Raw genomic sequence first — 18,049 nt, 5'->3', positions numbered from 1 at the left:
ATATCATAAGACTAAGAATGAAGGAATTGAGAAGAAGATCGTTTTCGTTGTAAAGCCTGACTAAGATTGGAAGCACGCGATAACATACGTTCTTGTTGGTAAGAGGATAAAGAAGATAAACTAGAAGTAGACATCATGGACATACGTTTTCTATCACGAACCATGGAAATGCGATTATTGTTTGTAACATTGGATCGTCCACTGGCAATAGATAATCGTCTTGGTTGATTATTTGTTGATTTGGTACTACTAAGACTGGTCAAACGAGATAATCGAACATGATTTGTTCCATTGGTACTAAAAATGTAAAACCAAATAAAAAAATAAATCTCTACATATTTATATTATATATTGATTTTTTTTTTTTTTTTACCTAATCATGGTGGAACCTGTATCTTTTTCATCCAAATTCAAACCAAGATCATGAATACGAATAGCATCCATCAATTCTGCCAAAAAATCACTAATGGAAAGTAAAGATCGGTCACCTTGACCCACCAATCGATCCACTTGAGGTTCAATTAAACTTGTTGCTACATGTCGAATTCTTTGTCCAATTTCAGTTTGATCACGTTTCAATTCTTCAATAGCATCTTGTAAATTTTCATGTACAATTTGGAATCGTTCCAATTCACGTAACACCCACTGATGTCGATCTTGATGATCCTCTTGTTCCGTTTTTGTTTTTGTTGTTTTTGGAGGCGGTGGAGGTAATTTCTTTTCTTTTTGTTGTTGTAACTCTTGTTGATGTTCTTGAGTAGCCAATGTAGTATCAATACCAACAGAAACTTCATCCACAACTTCCCATACCTTGACCACTTCTTCCTTACGATGTCGAATGATCATTTCCACTTCGGTTTTGAATACATATACTTGACGTGCCACTTCGGCAGCATCATCATAAAGTGTGGTCATTTGATTGCGAGCATCACTCACTTCTTCGCTTGCTTGAGTCAGATTAGCTTGGACATCTAAAAGAGCTTGACGACATCGTGTGATATGATGAGCGGCCAATACTTTGAGACAATAGAGACTTGCATCCATACGAGAAATCAGACATTGCATCGATAAAGGTGTTTTGAATAACTTTTTCATCATACTTGTTGACCGATGCTTATTGGCATTATTTGTAGAAGCAGAGGATGAAGACGAGGAGGAAGATTCATCTGATTCTAAATCACAATCATCATCATCATTGTTGTTGTTGTTGATGTCGTCCATAAATGTGGTCACCAAATTTGCATCTTCTTGCCAATCCTTTTCCACCCGTACCAAAGGACCTTCATCCGTTTCCAACCTTTCCAATAATCCTTGAAGTAAGAGAGGTGGTCGTACTTGACGTAATTCTTGTTTGGTGGCTTCCAATTGTGCTTCAAATGCTTCATGTTCCTTCTTCAATACTGAAGCTTCCTTATCCAGATTGGATTGTCGATCAAACAAAGCTTTGGTGCATCGCATGATTTGATCCAATTCATTTTGTACTACAGCTTCCGTTCGTTCCCCCTCGTATTTCTTGGTCGCCAATTCCTTTTCCAGAGACAAACAGACATCGTACATTCGTTTCTTGTTTTCCATCACTTGATTCGATTGATCTTCAAGTTCTTCAATATCCTTGAGAATTTCACTAATGTTGGAGCTGAGAATATCAAAGGAGAGTTCCAATTCGTTCAATGATCGATTGCCTTTTTCTTTTTTTTGAGTTGATTTTGAGTACAAGGAGGCTGTGACAAGTTGGCGTTTCCAATGGGATGCTTTTGTTTTCGTTGTTGGTGTTTCAATTGGTTGTTCTTCAGTGGTTGGTTGTTTTGTCAAAAGATCTTTCACTTGATGCCATTTTTCTGAAAAAGCAACCCATTCCTGAGTGGTGGTATCGGAGGCTCGTTGAAATAGTTGTTGTATGACTTTATCCAAATCGCTATAAAGTCTAGATCGATCTTCTCGAAGGTATAAGACAGGATCACCAATAGGGACAGTGGTTAAGATCACCAAAGCTTGCATCAGATTGGTCAAACAACATGAAAGATCATCACCATCCTCATTATTATGAAGCCGTCGTAATTGTCGTATGGCCGCCTTTCGAGCACTTTCCACTTGTCCAATCAATTCATCTTGATCTACTTCCAACTGACAGAATCGACTATCAATACGTTCAAACACATCAAATAATTTATCCACCTTGTCTTGCTGCAAGTCCAAAAGATCATAATCCGCTTGATGGACTTGTTCCACTTGTTCCAGTTCTTCACGATAATGGAGCATCACTTTTTCCGCGCGCTGGTCAGTTTGATCAAACATATCATGGGCTTCACGTAATTCAAATCTTAATTGTACAATGGTACGTTCCAATTGAGCCATGGAGGTTGGTGAAGTGGATGGTGCTGTTGTTATATGATCTGGTTGCCATGAACGAAGAATGGTTTCTGTGATATAAGCTAATGCATTTTCGATTGAATCGGTGAATGTGGTTTGATAACTTAAAAAAGCATTCAAAATTTTTTCAAAATCAGCGTCGATTTGGTCCAAAACGTCGTCTTTCTTTTTGAGTTCCTTGTCCCTATTGGCTGCTTCTGAGATAGAGGTAGGTAAGATCACTGAGGGTGAAGTTGTTGTGGCCGCGTCTCCTTTTCCACCGTGAAGAGTAGATGATTGTACTGTAGAACGTGACATGGATCGAGTCAAAGAATGTCGGTAGTCGCTTGCTGTATCAAAAGGTTTGATGTTGCCAGCTGTACTTGCTAATGAAGTAGTGATTTTAGTGCGATGGTTGGTTTTTCGTTCTTGTTCCAAAGCTTTTTTTTTTTTTTAAAAAAAAAGAAAGAAAGAAAGGCAATGTATTAGTACTATATATATATATATATATATTCTGGTTGTGTTACCTAACATGCACTTGCGAATCTCATCTGTCTTGCAAATATCCAATGGAGTTTGTTGTTTCTTGTTTTTTAAATGTAAATCAGCATTACCATCCAGAATCAAGACTTCAAGAACTTCAGTAACGGCACCAAATTCAGCAGCAAAATGTAATGGAGTATTACCAGTTGGATCAGCAATATTGACGAGAGCACCTAGTTGAATAAGTAAAGATGCGCATAAACCAAGATGAGCGGGTATAGTAGGAGCAGCCAAAATAGATTTTGTCATAGGGTCTTGAAGAACATCTACCATAGATCCTCTTGATGTGGTGTCAGAGCCAGTGGATCGAGCAGACATGGCACTTACTGTAGAAAGACGATTTCCGAAAGAAGGAGAGATGGGAGAGGTGACTGATTGTGATGTTTTTGTTGTTGTTGTTGTTGTCGTTGTTGTGGATGATTCTTCATTTTCTTCAAAATGAGTAGGCATAGTGGGTGGTTGAGTAGTAGATGAGGCTGATGAATTAGCACGTAATCGAGCATTTTGTTGAGCAGTTTTGGTTGCACTTTTCTGTATTCCCCAAGATTTTCCATCCTTATCTACGCCAATACGAGCCAAATGATGAAGAGCTGTACGACCATAATAAGTTTGAGCATTGATATCAGCACCTGCTTGATATAACATGGCCAATGTATCAAGAGAAGGAAGAGGTTTTGCACGCATGGCATGATGAATGGCAGTTAAACCAGTTTTTGTATCATGATAATTGATCAATAGAGCACCATAAGATCGATTGTTGTGCATGATAGGTGGAGACCAAAGTAAAAGAGTTTGTAGAGAGGTATGATCATGAGATTTGATTGCATGTAAAAAAGACATTTGAACTATTTGAACTATAGGAGCAGTGATTGGATCCATCAAATCGATATCTTGCAGGGTATCAAATTCCAAATGAGAGAGTGATGATTGATATTGAGGAAGTGATGAGATCAATGTTGATAATTTAGTGTAATTGGTAGGGTATCTTGCTACTGGATTCACAGGTGCATGTATCATCTATTATATTAAGGTATTAAATAAGAATAATAATCATAAAAGAATGAAAAACTTACAGTAATATCAGGTCTTCTTGTTCGTAAAGCTTCTTCACATAATTGGACAATATCAGGATTTTTTTCAGCATATTGAATAGCGGACCAACCATGACTATCAGTAATATCAGGAGAAGCACCATAGCCAAGGAGCATTTGAACAATAGGTAAGTTTCCATCACGAGCTATATATATATATATAAATACAAAAAAAGACAAAAAAAATACAAAAAAAAAAGTCAGTCATATAACTCCTTTTTTTTTATTATTATTATTTTTTGATTTTACCTGCGTACATTAAAGCCGAAGCATTTTTACTGTCAGTGCCATCGACATTTACACGACCATCTTCCAATAATAAATGAATAATATCTGATTTTCCCAAATAACTTGCTAGACATAATGGAGTAATACCTTTAATTTCATATTGTGGTGAATCCAATGTTGATACATATAAATTAGGATGTCGTAATAATACATTTTTCATAATTTCAAGGTGACTTGAATGTGTTTGAGAAATTAAATGTAAATTTGAAGTATTGATATTTGAAGCATCCAAATCCAATCCATATATAGCACAAATAAGAGCAGTTCTATTTTTTTTATTATTATTATTCAATAATAATATATTATTAAAAAAAAAGATATTTTTTTTTATTATTATTATTATTACCTTCCACGACCGTCTTTCATATTAATATCAGCACCAGCACTAAGTAATAAACGTACCATATCTACATGTCCACCTAATACAGCAATATTCAAAGGACGTGAATGATATTCTTGATCTGATTGAAGTTTATCTGGTGTAATGTTATTGGGTATGACAGGTGAATATGTATTTTTCGCATTCCATAATATAGGACAATTGACATCAATTCCAGTTTGTAATAATTGTCTTGCTCCTTCAATATTGTTTTGGGCAACTGTTAATAAAAATTCCATTATAAAGTGAAGTGAAGTCAAGAAGAAAAAAAAAAAAAAAAGAAAGAAAGAGAAGAAAAAAAAAATAAGTTTTTCACTCCTTTTTTTTTTTTTTTTTTCTTTTACTGCTTACCAGCCATATTGTCGTTTTTTTTTTTTAGGCTCCTCTGTGTTACCCATACAGTTCAAAATTAATTTTTGATTGAATAGATTGAATTTTCTAGTGATTTTAAATAAGGAGAACTTGTTTTTTTTTTCTCCCCCTTTCATTCATAATATGCGAGATGTGTCATTGTTTTCTTCTTCTATTGGGGAATCATTTCAGTGAATAAGAAACCTTTTTTCTTCTTTTTTTCCTGAAAACTGGTTTCAACATCCGAACGTGGTTGATGGTTTTACCATAAATCTTGCCGTCACAAAAAAAAAAAAAAAAAAAATAGGTTTGTGCATTTTTCTTCAGGTACACAGAAAAATGAATGGGTTAATCCACAAACAATTCTCCTACATTTCTTTTATTTCCCTCAAGCATCGTACTCCATTACAAGTACCTCATCTTTCAATAAGTACGTCAAACAGTTAATAATATTTCACTGTATCTGATGGTTTTTCTTTATATATACATTTCTATTTTTATTCAAATGAAATTAAACACTTTATAGAAATTGAAAAAAGGTAGTGATTATGATGTGATGATTTGTATGATACAATATGTGATGATAATGTGATGATGAAATGTTAAATACTTCTGATGAGCATTATTGACAACAGGCAAAAAGGGATAATTTTAATTGGCTAATTTTATATTTTCGGAGTAACACAATTTTATTGATGCGCATAGCTCTCTCTCTCTTTCCCCTCTGTTTTTCGTGTCAACTCTTTCGTACCTCCTTTATTTTTTTTATTTCTTTTTTATTTCTACTTGTTACTTTGATTTACCTTTTTTTTAAGTTCTTATTGACTATTTTTTTTATTAATTTGATTCACGTTTTACTTTTTTATTACAACTCAAAAGTACATTCCATCTCGAACACTCGTTTTTGTTTTATACATGACGCGTTATGAGTCACCGAAATGTAACTGTACATCATACTAGTATCAAGAGAAAATGGTCAACAAGTGATAAACTGCAATAAAGCTACTATTTGGACTACATGATGCAAGCTTTTGGAAATATTTTGAACAAGGATATGGACTCCCGTGTCAAACCTCTGGTCAACCGAAAACATCCTCTAATATTTGATGAAGTTAAAGCAAAGATTATTAATGACTCTACCAGCAAAAAAAAAATAAAAAAATTAAAGCCAAAACATTACGTAGGTTATATGCTTTAACTGTTACAAAGCTCAATACAGGTAAAGCTGATATGCTATTGGAATGGATGATATCACTTTCTAATACGTATCTTTTTGTTATTTTTAGATCATGTATCAACCCTCATGCCGAAACCAAGCAATACTTGAAGGATCGGCTTGTCACAAAAGACAAGACCATCGAGCAGTTGTAAGTCGTCCTTAAAATTGTAGATACTATATTATACTAATTATTTTTTCTATATATTTATATTTAATAGTGTCAAACACCAAAGACATCCTTCCAAGATTATGAAAAAGTTCTGGGAAAGGTGGATCTCATACTATGCCAAGTAAAGAAGGTGTTCTTACTTCATTCAAGGTATGAATAGGAAAAACAGGAATATTTAAAAAGGACAGGACGATGAAGCTTAAGGTTTTTTTTTTTTTTGAAAGGTTCATAAAGAGTCATTTTTTACAATTTTACGTGAAGAATCAATGGGTCAAGAAACAAAAACGAGGCAAGAACATCTATCGAGACCAAGCTTATGTCAAAATGGTGAAGACATATCATCAAAGTGTCTCATTGAACAAAAACAGCAAGATGGTGTATTTTTTATGATGATACTGGTTGTGGAATTAATTCTCGTATCAAGGGCCATCTTCGAGGGGGGGGGGAACACATCAGATTCCTGAAAGAAATTGGTCAAAGATCATATATGGCAATCACACCTGAATTCCGCATATAAAAACTATGCTGCTTTTGTCATGAACCACTGAGTCATCCAAAGAAGGTTAAGAAGAATGGCAATCTAGTCACTGTCATTTGTCAAAATCCATCATGTCTGACAAGAAAGAAAGGGTATCATGCAATGTCTCGGGATGCCAATGCTAAGCGTGAAAATGATGATGGTCGGTATCACGAACATGATCTATAGAACTTCTCCTGGCTTTGTCCAATCATCCAAACAAAAAGATATCCTCCGGATTACTGCACTCAAGTTTTGTCAACTTTACAATCCTCTCATTCTAGTTTGATTGATGATGTGCGAATATACATTGATACGCAGGTACTTATGGTAAGTCATCCAAAAAAAAAAAAAAAAAAATTGGAAGGTACGTGATTGGCTAATTGATGTGATATGTGACTCCGCTTCTTTTACAGCAGCAAAATAAAAATGTAAGATTTACTTTTTTTTTCGCGCGATTTTATTTTATTTTTTTTTTTTTTTTATCTCTTCTTACTTTTTTCTTTCTCTCTGTTGATGGTTCATTCTCTACTTTTGATAAAATGTCTAAACACCAAAAGAAACCTATACAATTTGACAATATAACTCAATGGTAAATGAATAGTTATATCAAACAATGGCATTTAAACTCTTCTTATTTTTTTTTTAATTTTAAAAAACAAGTCTTGAAGCTTGGACCACTTTGAATGAAAAAGGTGCTGTGATATTATCAAGTATAAATGTAGACCAACAACCCAAAGGTGATTCTCAGTTACTTTCCGATTTGAATGATATTTTGATAGGCAGTAAGTAATATATATATATAATAAAAAAAAATGATTATTAATAATTATTTTTAAATAGTGCGACAAGTATTAGAAGCTATGCATGAACTATTTGATCAAATATCTGAAAAAGATGAACAATTTGAATTATATCGTCAATGTATTAATATGTTTGAACAAGAATTTATGGTCAAGGTAAATAATATTAAATGATAATATTTATTATATTTATTATTTTATTATATAGGAATCTATTCAATCTATAGTACAACAATCTGGATTTATGTCAAAACAACATTTAACTGGAAGTATCTCTCTTTGGAAAGCAGAAGCTTATTTGGATGAAGATGTTATTAAACGATTACATTGATATTCTATATTGTATTTTATTTTATTTTTTTTATATATTTATATATATCATTATCATTTGTTCTATTTTATTTTGAAAATAAATATCTGTAGTACCACCTGTTACAAATTTCATATTTAAACAATTTATGATGATCACTGGATTCCACTGTTGGGCGATCCAGTCGGTCATTTTGATTGGACGCCAAATTCTCTCTTTTTTTTTTTTTTTTTTCTCTCTTGCTTTTTGTTTTCATATATCCTTATCTTCTTTATGCTATATAATGTTTGGTATGCTATTTTATCTAATATTGTATAATATGACTTAGATATTTATATATATATTAAATAGTATGGTATCCGATTTCTTCTATCCTAACATGGGAGGGGTAGAAAGTCATCTCTTTTTACTCTCACAACAATTAATTCAACGTGGACATAAAGTAAAAAATAATAATAATAATAATAAAAATATTAAAAAAAAACTCAATCCTTTTATTGATATAGGTTATTATTATTACTCATGATTATGGTAATCGAAAAGGTGTACGATATTTGACCAATGGCTTAAAAGTGTACTATATTCCTACCTTGGAAGTCTATTCTCGAGCAACTTTACCCACTATTTATGGTATCTTCCCCTTATTTCGCAACATTTTAATCCGTGAATCTATTCAAATTGTCCATGGCCATGGTGCATTTTCTGCCTTATGTCTTGAAGCCATTCTTCATAGCAAGACCATGGGATTGAAAGCTTGTTTTACTGATCATTCTTTGTTTGGTTTTGCCGATGCCAGTTCCATATTAACAAACAAATTATTGAAATTTACTCTTAGTGATGTCGATCATGTTATTTGTGTTTCTCATACAAGGTAATATATATATATATATATATATTATATTATCATTCTATTTATCTATTTTTTTTTTATAAATTATTTCATTTTAGTAAAGAAAATACCGTGCTTCGTGCTGCATTATCCCCAAGAAATGTTTCTGTTATACCCAATGCCGTGGTAGCTTCTCAATTCTTACCTGATCCTTCTGCTGCTGATCCCAAATGGAGTAAGTCTTTTTTTTTTTTTTTTGTAATTATTATTATTTTGACTTATTTTTTTTTCTAGTTACAATTGTAGTTATTAGTCGTCTTGTCTATCGAAAAGGGGTAGATTTACTAGTAGCTGTCATCCCAAGAATATGTGCAATGCATAAAAGTGTTCGATTTATTATAGGTAAGAATAAAAAGATGAAAAAAAAACAAATTGGTATATAATTTTTTTTATATATATGCATAGGTGGTGATGGACCGAAACGTATTGATTTAGAACAGATGCGTGAAAAACATTTATTACAAGATCGTGTAGAATTACTAGGACCAGTGAAACATCATCAAGTACGAAATATTTTGATTCAAGGCAATATCTTTTTAAATACAAGTTTAACAGAAGCTTTTTGTATTGCTATTGTGGAAGCTGCATGTGCTGGGTAAAATATAACAAGAAGAATAAGTAGATATTGATATTCTTTTTTCTTTTTTTTTTTTTTTTTGAATAGTTTACTTGTTGTTAGTACAAAAGTAGGTGGAGTTCCCGAAGTTTTACCTAATCATATGATCAATTATGCTACACCTGAAGAAGATGGTAAGTATAAACAGAGAGAAAAAAGAGATATCATTGGGATTGATGATGATTTTATAGATTTGATTATTGCCATTTCCAAAGCATTACATATGATTCGATTCAAAAAGGTGGATCCAAGCAAATTCAATGATGAACTCAAAGATATGTATAGTTGGAGCAATGTAGCCGAACGAACGGAAAAGGTATAGCATAAAGTTTCCAATGATGCCTTTTTGGGTGTATGACTTGAAACATCCTTTTATAGCAAAAAAAAAAAAATAGACTCACGCACCTTTTTTTTTTTTTTTTTGTTTTCTTTATTATTTATTTATCGGTTTATAATAGATTTATGATCTCATTACCCAAACTCAAGTGTCTCCATTAATAGAACGATTACGTCGATATTATGGATGTGGATTATATGCAGGCAAGATTTTTTGTATGGTGATGGCTTTGGATTACTTGTTTTGGTTATTTCTTGAATTTCTATTCCCACGACATGACATTGAATTGGCACCTACGTTTCCTTATGAACGATATAGAAAACAAATGGATTATCAACCAGCAGAATCTACATTGGAAAAGGATAGAATAGAATAGTTTTTAGTTTATTTTATTTTAGTTGTACCAAATAAACAAGAAGAATTCACACAATATAAATAGAGAGAGATATTTGCAACTATTTACAATTTTATTGGATATGCGATTGTTCCATCAGTTGTTCAAGATGATGAATAGTTTGTGTCACATCACGATGACTGTCATTTCTGTAAGAGAGAGAAGAAGATTTTGCATGATGATAAGCATTGATACCCACATGCAATCGATGAGACTGTTCATCAGGCGGCATACAAAGAAGGGATTGAGCCCATTGTTGGATCTGATGGCAAGGTGAGAATAAGGATGTATGGGTGGGGGTTTGAATGGAGATCATGGGATGAAGTTGCGCATGGATCTCGTCTGATTCCGTGAGGGACAAGAGTTGTTCCATTTGCATCAACAAGAGAATGGGGCATGGATGATGAGGGGATGGATGATTCCAACAATAATCCAACAAAGAAAGAAATGCTCCTGTCAAACTGGGTGCTCGACTTATCTCCTCAATCATCTCAATCAACGCTTCATAATCTTGACAATGCCTTGGTGCTTGCTGTTGTTCAATCCGATGTAATTCTTCAGCAATCCATTCATCTACTGTCACCCACTCTTCTTTTTCTCTGATCATCCGTAAATAAAAAAAAAAAAGGAAAAAGGATAGAAAAAAATATATATATTTTTTTAGAGTTCTATAATTTATGATAATAAAGTTTGACCAAGCAATCCTCAGCACCATCAAGTTAGTTTTTTTTTTTTTTTATAAGCCAAACTTCGGAAATCACCCATATATATATGGTAAGACATGATGATCCTAAAGCATGTTTCAAGCCCCGTCTATCTCCAAAAAAAAAAAAAAAACCTTTATTGAACAATATTAAAAAAAAACAAAAATCATAAAGAGGGAGGATTATCACTAGTGGGAATAGGATTATATTGATGTTTCATCCAAAAGGGAGGAGGAACGGCCCAACGAGAACGAACGACTTGATCAGCACTCTTGTTTTTGGTTTCCGGTAAGTACAAAAGTCCCAACAGAGTACAAGCCATCAGGATACTTGCAAATACATAAAAGACTTGACCTTGACCAATGATATCACGTAAACCCATAAATCCTGCAGACACTGTAAAGTTCAAACACATGTTGGAAGCCAATCCTACAGAACCAGCACTTGCCGCCGCAGATGTTTCCACCAGTTCCGGGATCATGAGAAAAGGAATAGGTCCAAGACCAATGGCAAAGGCAGCCACAAATGCAACGATCGCAAATGCTGATGTCCCATCATGTCCATATTGAATACTCCATCCGAGTAAAAGACTACTACAAGCCATTGCTGATGAAGAGATTAAAAATAATGTACGACGTCCGGAACGATCCATAAGATAAGCAGATACCACCGTCATCACCAAATTAATAATAGATACAAATACTGTGATACGATCTAAATCATAAAAAGAAATTTGTCAATACATTCCTTTTTTTTTTTTTTTTTTTTTTTTTTTTACCTGATGATTCAGGAAATACACTGGACATGATGGAAGTCGAATAAAAAATGACGGCATTAATACCAGAAAATTGTTGAGCAAGTTGTAATAAAAGTACCAAAAAGAGAGGATGACGATATTGAGAAGATGTCAAGAATCGAGTCAAAGTGACATAATTGTTGTTGTTGTTATTAAGAGCTGTAGTTACATCAGGACCAACGATGGATTCTCTTCTCCATTCTTCAATTTCTTCTTCCACATCTTCTAAAGGAGGTCCACGGAGTCGTAAAAGAGATAATTTAGCTTGATGCGTGCCACCTTGCTTAGATGCCAAATAACGAGGGGAATCTACACAAAAAGGAAGTAATACCAATTGTAGGACCGCTATGATCACACCTATCAAGAGGATCCATCGCCAGCCTGTTTCAAGCATCATACCTGCGATTTGAGAAATCATGATCCCAGTGACAATAGCCAATTGATTCAAAGTACCAAAGAGACCACGCATCTGTTTTGGAACACATTCGGAAATATAGGCAGGTACCACCACTGTCACTACACCCCCACCCATACCTGCAAGAAACCGGCCAACCATCAACAGAGGAATACTAGGCGCCAACGTCATGATCAAGGACCCCATACCCAATAGCACATTGTTATAGACCAGTGTCTGTCGTCGTCCATACTTGTCACTGTAATGAGAGGCTGATAACGCACCCACAAGTCCACCAGCCAACAGCATGGCTACCACAAGAGAATATCGCGCATCTGACATGGGAAGACAAGGTGGAAGATGGCCATCTTGTTCTAGATTTAATCCATTCTTAAGTCGACATTTCGATATAATGCTTTGAGGGGTATTCAGTTCACCTGTATGATATCCATATTGTAAAGCACCCTAAAATGATATTAATAACAATTCAGCTCCATCTTCTTTTTGTTATCATCAATAAAAAAAGATAACCTACCAAAGTAATTGTAAACACGACAAATATTAGATAGACAGTCCACGATTGTTTTGACATTGTTTTTTCTTTATTCAATAAAAGATATAAAGAAAAGGAAGAAAAATAAAATAAAAGGAAGGGGTAGTGAATGTAGGTATATATATATGTATTTTTTAAAAAGAAAAAAGAAAAGAGAGAGGAAGATAGAAAAAGAGAAAGAGAGGGGTGAGAAAAAAAGGAAGGCATAAATTTTTTAGTGGGAGTTTGAATATATATAATAAGATCAAGCACTTGACTTGTTTTTGAGACTACGAGTGGAGAGTGATGACCTTGGCGTGGTAGGAGCAGTTTTCAAATGACTAAAGATAAGAGTGGCATCTCGTTTAACTGGATCCATTGGATCCTTGAGTGAGGTAATAGATTGTCTTGGTATTCTTGAAGCGAATGGAGATTGTTTGATTGATTTGGCTGTGGATAAAAATGTTCCTTTTTGTCGACAAGGTGTACTTTGTTGTAATTTAATCGAACTCTGTGATCGGAATAAAGAACGTTGTTTTTTAGTTGCTTTGACTGGTGAAGGTATACGTAGAGATCGCATGGAGGGTGAAGAGGTCGGTTGATATGATTCTATCATAGGGGTGATACGTGATGGTAAAGGCATGTGATATGTTGATGATGAGGACGATGGTTTATATCGATGATGATTTTGACGATGACGATAATGTTGATGGCGTAAAGATGGCGTAGGTGAGAATGATGAGATAGTAGATGATACTTGTGGTTGTTGTAGTTGGTGAGGTTGTAAAGTACTCCAATGCATAGAATGGGCCAAACGATGTGTTTTGTCCAGTCCTTGACGTCCAAAGGAACGTGATGGTCCATCCGGTATTGCTGGGGTTCGTTTATTGTTTGTGGTGGATGAAGAAGCTTTACGTAAAAACATACTAATGGAACCACTGAGAGATGAACTTAAACGGAAGTGACCACTTTCACTTCTTGATCCAAGTGACATATACGATGAGGAAGAAGGCATCAACATTGGTCGAGGAGGTGGAGTGTAACCTAAAAAAAAAAAAAAAAAAAAAAAAAGGAAAAATGAATATATATATATATATATATGTGTTTGTTTGTTGTGTATGCATGTGTTACCTTCAAGCATTGGTTGTGGAACGCCTTTTGATTTTGTTTTTTTGATCCAGTTTGCCAAAATAGATTCAGAACGTACACAAAGGTTATAAGTCTTTTCATAAAATCGAATTCGTTCATGAATATCAGGAATCCGCATCATTTCACCATAAGTACGAGCATGATATTTGTTGGATGATGATCTTTTATTATTGCTAGGATGAATAGTAGAAGAAGAAGTTGTGATTGATCGTTGTTTGCTATTGCCCATCATACTTTTATGTGATCGGATAGATCTTTTGCTGTTGATAGAGAGTGTAGAAGTAGTACGAGATACTGATGAAAGTGGTGGAGAACTTGCATAATAAGGTAAAAGTGGTCTAACGTATCGTTGTTGTGGAGTAGTCATATCATCTATTAAAATTTTTTCTTCATTGGTTATAGTTCGAATAGTATGATCTTCTGTTGTTGATATCAATGTTTTTTCTGTTGTCATAGGAGTATCTATTGGATCAATTTGAATTTCATTCAGTTGGTCAAGTAAATTGGAGAAATCATCATCATCAGATAATTGAAAAGGTAAGACAGAATCCATCAAAGACTTTTGATTTTCTTCGATTTGTATCTTATCTTGATGAATGGATTCATTTGAATAATTTTCCGAATGTGTAGCAGTAGTAATGTTCAGGTCCGTAAAATCATCTATAGCTGATTGTAGGTCACGCAGTTGTGAGATGATATCTAATCATTCAATATAATAATAAATTTTTATTAGTTTTCTTTGTATTATTTTTTTAAAAAAAAAAAGAATTTCATCATAAAAAATATCTCACCTTGAGAAGCCATCTTTCAAAAAAAAAAAAAAAAAAAAATGGAGAGAGGGGAAATAAAATAAAAATGGAAAGAAGAAAAAGGGAAATTGGCATGAAAAAAAAAAAAAAGTAACTGACCTTTAAATTCAAGGGAAAGAGTACAAAGAGAGAAAGAAAAAGCAGTCCATCTCTTTTCTTTCTCTCTTTTTTTTTCTTTTTTTTTTTTTTTTATTCTTTTTCTTTTTTTGGATCTATACACTCTCTCTCTATATCTTTATATTATACAATGGGTCAATTCAAGAAAGAAAAGAACAGAGTATCAAGAGATAAAGCTGGTGGTGATGATCGTGCTTCCAACTTACGAGTCAAGGGAGAAAACTTTTATCGTGATGCCAAGAAACTCAAATATATCAACATGTTGAAAGGTGGTAAAGCTATCAGGGACTCGAAAGGAAATATTATTAAAGCTGCCGACTTTCAAAGCTCTGAAGTCAAAACTGCTAGAGTAGCTCCCAACAGAAAATGGTTCGGTAAGTTATAAAAATCATAAATGAATAGATCAAGAAAGTGAACTCTTCTTTTTTTTTTTTTTGATAGGTAATACTCGTGTGATTGGTCAAAAGGCTTTAGAAGACTTTAGAGAATCTTTAGGTGCCAAAGTTCATGATCCTTATCAAGTTTTACTTAAACAAAACAAGTTACCCATGTCTTTGTTACAAGATCCTACCTCAACAAGTCGTATGCATATTTTGGAAACTGATTCTTTCTCAAACACTTTTGGTAACAAGGCTCAACGTAAACGTCCCAAGTTGACTTCTGGATCAATGGAAGAAATGATGTCAAGAGTGGATGATACACATGGTAAATAAGGAGGAAGAAAAAAGTTGAATAGGAAAAACTAATTTGAATATTTTATAGAAAACTACAAACCAAGTAATGACTCTAGTTTATTGGCCAACAAGGAAGTCGACTTTGTGGATGAAGCTCGTGCTTGGTACTTGCAAGCTGGTCAATCGAAACGTATTTGGAATGAACTTTACAAAGTTATCGATTCTTCAGATATCATCATTCATGTATTGGACGCTCGTGATCCTATGGGTACTCGTTGTAAGAATGTGGAAAATTTTATTCGCAAGGAAAAACCTCATAAACATTTGATCTTTGTCTTGAACAAATGTGATTTGGTACCTACTTGGTCTACGGTAAGAACTTGATAATATTTAACAAATAAAAATGGGAAAATTTATTCTTTTTTTTTTATGATAGGCTCGTTGGGTGGCTACACTTTCCAAAGATTGTCCTACTCTTGCTTTCCATGCCTCTATCAACAATTCTTTCGGCAAAGGTTCTTTAATTCAACTGTTACGTCAATTCTCATCCTTACATTCTGATAAGAAACAAATCTCGGTTGGTTTCATTGGTTATCCCAACACTGGTAAATCATCTATTATCAATACATTGAAGGCCAAAAAAGTATGCAGTGTGGCTCCTATTGCTGGTGAAACAAAAGTATGGCAATATATTACCCTCATGAAACGTATCTATTTGATCGATTGTCCTGGTGTGGTTCCTCCCAATGTTGAAGATGACGAAGTGGACATTATTCTCAAGGGTTCTGTTCGTGTTGAAAATATTCCTAATCCTGATGATACTATTCCCACCATTCTTCAACGTGTACGACATGAATATATCAAGCGAACTTATGGTATTCGTGATTGGAAGGATCCTATTGATTTCTTGGAACAATTAGGTCGCAAAACAGGCAAGTTATTAAAACGTGGTGAACCTGATATTCATAATGTAGCTGTGATGGTGCTCAATGATTGGTTACGTGGTCGTATCCCTTATTACGTTGCTCCTCCTGAAGCCGTGGCTCCCAAGACCGAAGAACAATTGGAAATGGAAGACATCAAAAAGAAACTCAAGGTCGAACAAATCTTTGGCAAGATTGCTGTGTCCTCTGACTTTATGGAAGATGATTTGGCTAACAATGCGGAACTTCGGGAAAAGGAACGTGAAATGATCAAACAAAGAAAGGAAGAAGCCAACAAGACAACAGAAAAAGAGGACAATCCTCCTGATGATGTGACTGATTGGGATGAAGTGTTTGATAGTGTGGTAGGTGAAGATGGTCCAAAAGTACAAGCTCCTGTGATTGAAGGGGAAGAAGAAGAAGTAGACAGTGAATTGGAAATGAGTGACATGGAATCCGAAGAAAATGACGACGATAACAATGATGATGATGATCAAGATACCGTTAATCCTCGTAAAAAGGTCAAGACCAATAATGTTGAAGAACCTAGCAACAAAAAGAAGAAGGCTGGTGTCCACTTTTATGAAACTGCTAATGTCAAGAATCGAAATCGAAACAAGGTCAAACCTGATGATTCCGCCAAAAAGATTATCCATAGCCGATTGAAGGGTTCAGATACTGCTGGCAAACGCAAAAGACGATAGATTTTTTTTTATTATTATTATAATCCTTTATCAGCATTTTTTTTTTATTCTTATTCTCACTTTGATCCATCTTTGATTACCTCATCCTTTTCTTTTATTTTTTGTACACTGTATAGCATTTTTTTTTATCATCTTTCATTTAGTTTATCAACACTTTTTTTTTTATTATTATCTATATTTTATATAATAAAGTTAGACTTCTTATCATAATAAACAACAACATGACTGAATAAGCCTCTCGGTAAACTTGAGAACACTGTTTATCCGTTATCATGCAGGTATCAAATGACTCCAACTCTTGATTCACACTGTCATTACCACTTTATGGTTATCATTCGCTTAGCATTCTTATGTATGATTGTCTAAAAATAGGTTGATCGGGAATTTTGAAACGATATAAAAGAAACCTCCAAGATAAAGAAATAATAATAATAATAAAAAAAAAAAAGATGAAATACACAGCTTCCTATCTTATCGAAAAGTACGATTTACAATTAAATCCAGAAGGTGGACATTATAGGGAGATATATAAAGACCCATCTACAGTCAAAGCTGATGGTTTTGATGGGGATAGAAGTTGTTCGACGGCGATCTATTATTTACTGAAGAAAGACGAGACATCCATTTTCCATCAAATCAAATCCGACGAGTTATGGCATTATTATTTTGGTAGCACACATCTGCATATTTATGAAATCAAGCCCGATGGGACACTCAAGATCCATTCTTTGGGAAACAATATAGATCAAGGTGATGCGTTGGTGTGTGCTATCGAAAAACATTCTTGGTTTGCCGCTGAATTGGTTCACAAAGATGAAGATGCTTTTGCTTTGGTGGGATGCACCGTAGCTCCTGGATTTGAATTTCGTGATTTTAAAGTAGCTGATGCGGATGATCTGTCCAAGCAGTTTCCACAGCATCAAGATATCATTAGAAAACTATCACACTCAATAAATTAAAAATAATGAAACCATCAAAATACATCATACGTG

At 34.1% G+C, this 18,049-nt stretch overlaps 8 protein-coding genes across 8 annotated transcripts; 5 read left to right on the top strand and 3 right to left on the bottom strand.

Moving 5' to 3' along the window:
• Positions 1 to 11: 11 nt before the first annotated feature.
• On the bottom strand, positions 12 to 4,889 carry BX664DRAFT_363869 (uncharacterized protein; the record flags this gene model as incomplete). Its single annotated transcript, XM_051548391.1, has 7 exons — positions 12 to 297; positions 374 to 2,789; positions 2,877 to 3,146; positions 3,420 to 3,909; positions 3,966 to 4,129; positions 4,233 to 4,537; positions 4,618 to 4,889. 7 exons carry the CDS (start codon positions 4,887 to 4,889, stop codon positions 12 to 14), a joined length of 4,203 nt encoding a protein of 1,400 aa, XP_051402670.1.
• Positions 4,890 to 6,019: 1,130 nt separating this feature from the next.
• On the top strand, positions 6,020 to 6,779 carry BX664DRAFT_382885 (uncharacterized protein; the record flags this gene model as incomplete). The annotated part of the gene is made up of 5 exons (XM_051549091.1): positions 6,020 to 6,112; positions 6,186 to 6,220; positions 6,288 to 6,368; positions 6,439 to 6,510; positions 6,614 to 6,779. The coding sequence occupies 5 exons, from the start codon at positions 6,020 to 6,022 to the stop codon at positions 6,777 to 6,779; spliced, it is 447 nt and encodes a 148-aa protein (XP_051402669.1).
• A 606-nt stretch (positions 6,780 to 7,385) lies between these two features.
• BX664DRAFT_323992 (uncharacterized protein) lies at positions 7,386 to 8,137 on the top strand. The gene is made up of 4 exons (XM_051543745.1): positions 7,386 to 7,498; positions 7,570 to 7,691; positions 7,750 to 7,865; positions 7,918 to 8,137. The coding sequence occupies exons 1-4, from the start codon at positions 7,449 to 7,451 to the stop codon at positions 8,038 to 8,040; spliced, it is 411 nt and encodes a 136-aa protein (XP_051402668.1). The 5' UTR covers positions 7,386 to 7,448; the 3' UTR covers positions 8,041 to 8,137.
• Positions 8,138 to 8,246: 109 nt separating this feature from the next.
• BX664DRAFT_59218 (uncharacterized protein) lies at positions 8,247 to 9,962 on the top strand. Its single transcript, XM_051549646.1, has 7 exons — positions 8,247 to 8,309; positions 8,371 to 8,461; positions 8,526 to 8,890; positions 8,968 to 9,083; positions 9,143 to 9,250; positions 9,314 to 9,503; positions 9,573 to 9,962. Exons 1-7 carry the CDS (start codon positions 8,293 to 8,295, stop codon positions 9,844 to 9,846), a joined length of 1,161 nt encoding a protein of 386 aa, XP_051402667.1. The 5' UTR covers positions 8,247 to 8,292; the 3' UTR covers positions 9,847 to 9,962.
• A 1,130-nt stretch (positions 9,963 to 11,092) lies between these two features.
• Positions 11,093 to 12,706, bottom strand: BX664DRAFT_323981 (general substrate transporter). Its single transcript, XM_051543744.1, has 2 exons — positions 11,738 to 12,706; positions 11,093 to 11,673 (listed from the first exon to the last, which is right to left on the bottom strand). Exons 1-2 carry the CDS (start codon positions 12,489 to 12,491, stop codon positions 11,126 to 11,128), a joined length of 1,302 nt encoding a protein of 433 aa, XP_051402666.1. The 5' UTR covers positions 12,492 to 12,706; the 3' UTR covers positions 11,093 to 11,125.
• A 203-nt stretch (positions 12,707 to 12,909) lies between these two features.
• Positions 12,910 to 13,707, bottom strand: BX664DRAFT_323979 (uncharacterized protein). The gene has a single exon (XM_051543743.1). It carries the CDS (start codon positions 13,700 to 13,702, stop codon positions 12,947 to 12,949), a length of 756 nt encoding a protein of 251 aa, XP_051402665.1. The 5' UTR covers positions 13,703 to 13,707; the 3' UTR covers positions 12,910 to 12,946.
• Positions 13,708 to 14,825: 1,118 nt separating this feature from the next.
• On the top strand, positions 14,826 to 17,490 carry BX664DRAFT_274472 (NUC091 domain-containing protein). The gene is made up of 5 exons (XM_051541248.1): positions 14,826 to 15,130; positions 15,198 to 15,461; positions 15,519 to 15,802; positions 15,867 to 17,335; positions 17,430 to 17,490. The coding sequence occupies exons 1-4, from the start codon at positions 14,887 to 14,889 to the stop codon at positions 17,055 to 17,057; spliced, it is 1,983 nt and encodes a 660-aa protein (XP_051402664.1). The 5' UTR covers positions 14,826 to 14,886; the 3' UTR covers positions 17,058 to 17,335; positions 17,430 to 17,490.
• Positions 17,236 to 18,049, top strand: BX664DRAFT_59156 (uncharacterized protein). The gene is made up of 2 exons (XM_051549645.1): positions 17,236 to 17,335; positions 17,430 to 18,049. Exon 2 carries the CDS (start codon positions 17,507 to 17,509, stop codon positions 18,014 to 18,016), a length of 510 nt encoding a protein of 169 aa, XP_051402663.1. The 5' UTR covers positions 17,236 to 17,335; positions 17,430 to 17,506; the 3' UTR covers positions 18,017 to 18,049.

This window comes from Halteromyces radiatus, assembly GCF_025201355.1.
Source record: "Halteromyces radiatus strain CBS 162.75 chromosome Unknown BX664scaffold_2, whole genome shotgun sequence".
In the NCBI taxonomy this organism is placed as follows: Eukaryota; Fungi; Mucoromycota; class Mucoromycetes; order Mucorales; family Cunninghamellaceae; genus Halteromyces; species Halteromyces radiatus.
Note: the sequence above shows the minus strand (reverse complement) of the source record. Positions and strands in the feature narration are given on the sequence as shown.

What these genes read in the sequence shown, in the direction of transcription:
- BX664DRAFT_59156 (XM_051549645.1), top strand. Translation starts at nt 17,507, where the DNA reads ATGAAATACACAGCTTCCTATCTTATCGAAAAGTACGATTTACAATTA.
- BX664DRAFT_59218 (XM_051549646.1), top strand. An exon ending in ATTTGTGTTTCTCATACAAG is followed by an intron (nt 8,891 to 8,967) that starts GTAATATATATA and finishes ATTTCATTTTAG; the next exon opens with TAAAGAAAATACCGTGCTTC. An exon ending in TGCTGCTGATCCCAAATGGA is followed by an intron (nt 9,084 to 9,142) that starts GTAAGTCTTTTT and finishes TTTTTTTTCTAG; the next exon opens with TTACAATTGTAGTTATTAGT.
- BX664DRAFT_274472 (XM_051541248.1), top strand. Translation starts at nt 14,887, where the DNA reads ATGGGTCAATTCAAGAAAGAAAAGAACAGAGTATCAAGAGATAAAGCT. An exon ending in AAGAGTGGATGATACACATG is followed by an intron (nt 15,462 to 15,518) that starts GTAAATAAGGAG and finishes AATATTTTATAG; the next exon opens with AAAACTACAAACCAAGTAAT. An exon ending in TGGTACCTACTTGGTCTACG is followed by an intron (nt 15,803 to 15,866) that starts GTAAGAACTTGA and finishes TTTTTATGATAG; the next exon opens with GCTCGTTGGGTGGCTACACT.
- BX664DRAFT_323981 (XM_051543744.1), bottom strand. Translation starts at nt 12,491, where the DNA reads ATGTCAGATGCGCGATATTCTCTTGTGGTAGCCATGCTGTTGGCTGGT. An exon ending in TGTATTTCCTGAATCATCAG is followed by an intron (nt 11,674 to 11,737) that starts GTAAAAAAAAAA and finishes TTTATGATTTAG; the next exon opens with ATCGTATCACAGTATTTGTA.
- BX664DRAFT_323979 (XM_051543743.1), bottom strand. Translation starts at nt 13,702, where the DNA reads ATGTTGATGCCTTCTTCCTCATCGTATATGTCACTTGGATCAAGAAGT.
- BX664DRAFT_323992 (XM_051543745.1), top strand. Translation starts at nt 7,449, where the DNA reads ATGTCTAAACACCAAAAGAAACCTATACAATTTGACAATATAACTCAA. An exon ending in GAATGATATTTTGATAGGCA is followed by an intron (nt 7,692 to 7,749) that starts GTAAGTAATATA and finishes ATTTTTAAATAG; the next exon opens with TGCGACAAGTATTAGAAGCT. An exon ending in AACAAGAATTTATGGTCAAG is followed by an intron (nt 7,866 to 7,917) that starts GTAAATAATATT and finishes TTTATTATATAG; the next exon opens with GAATCTATTCAATCTATAGT.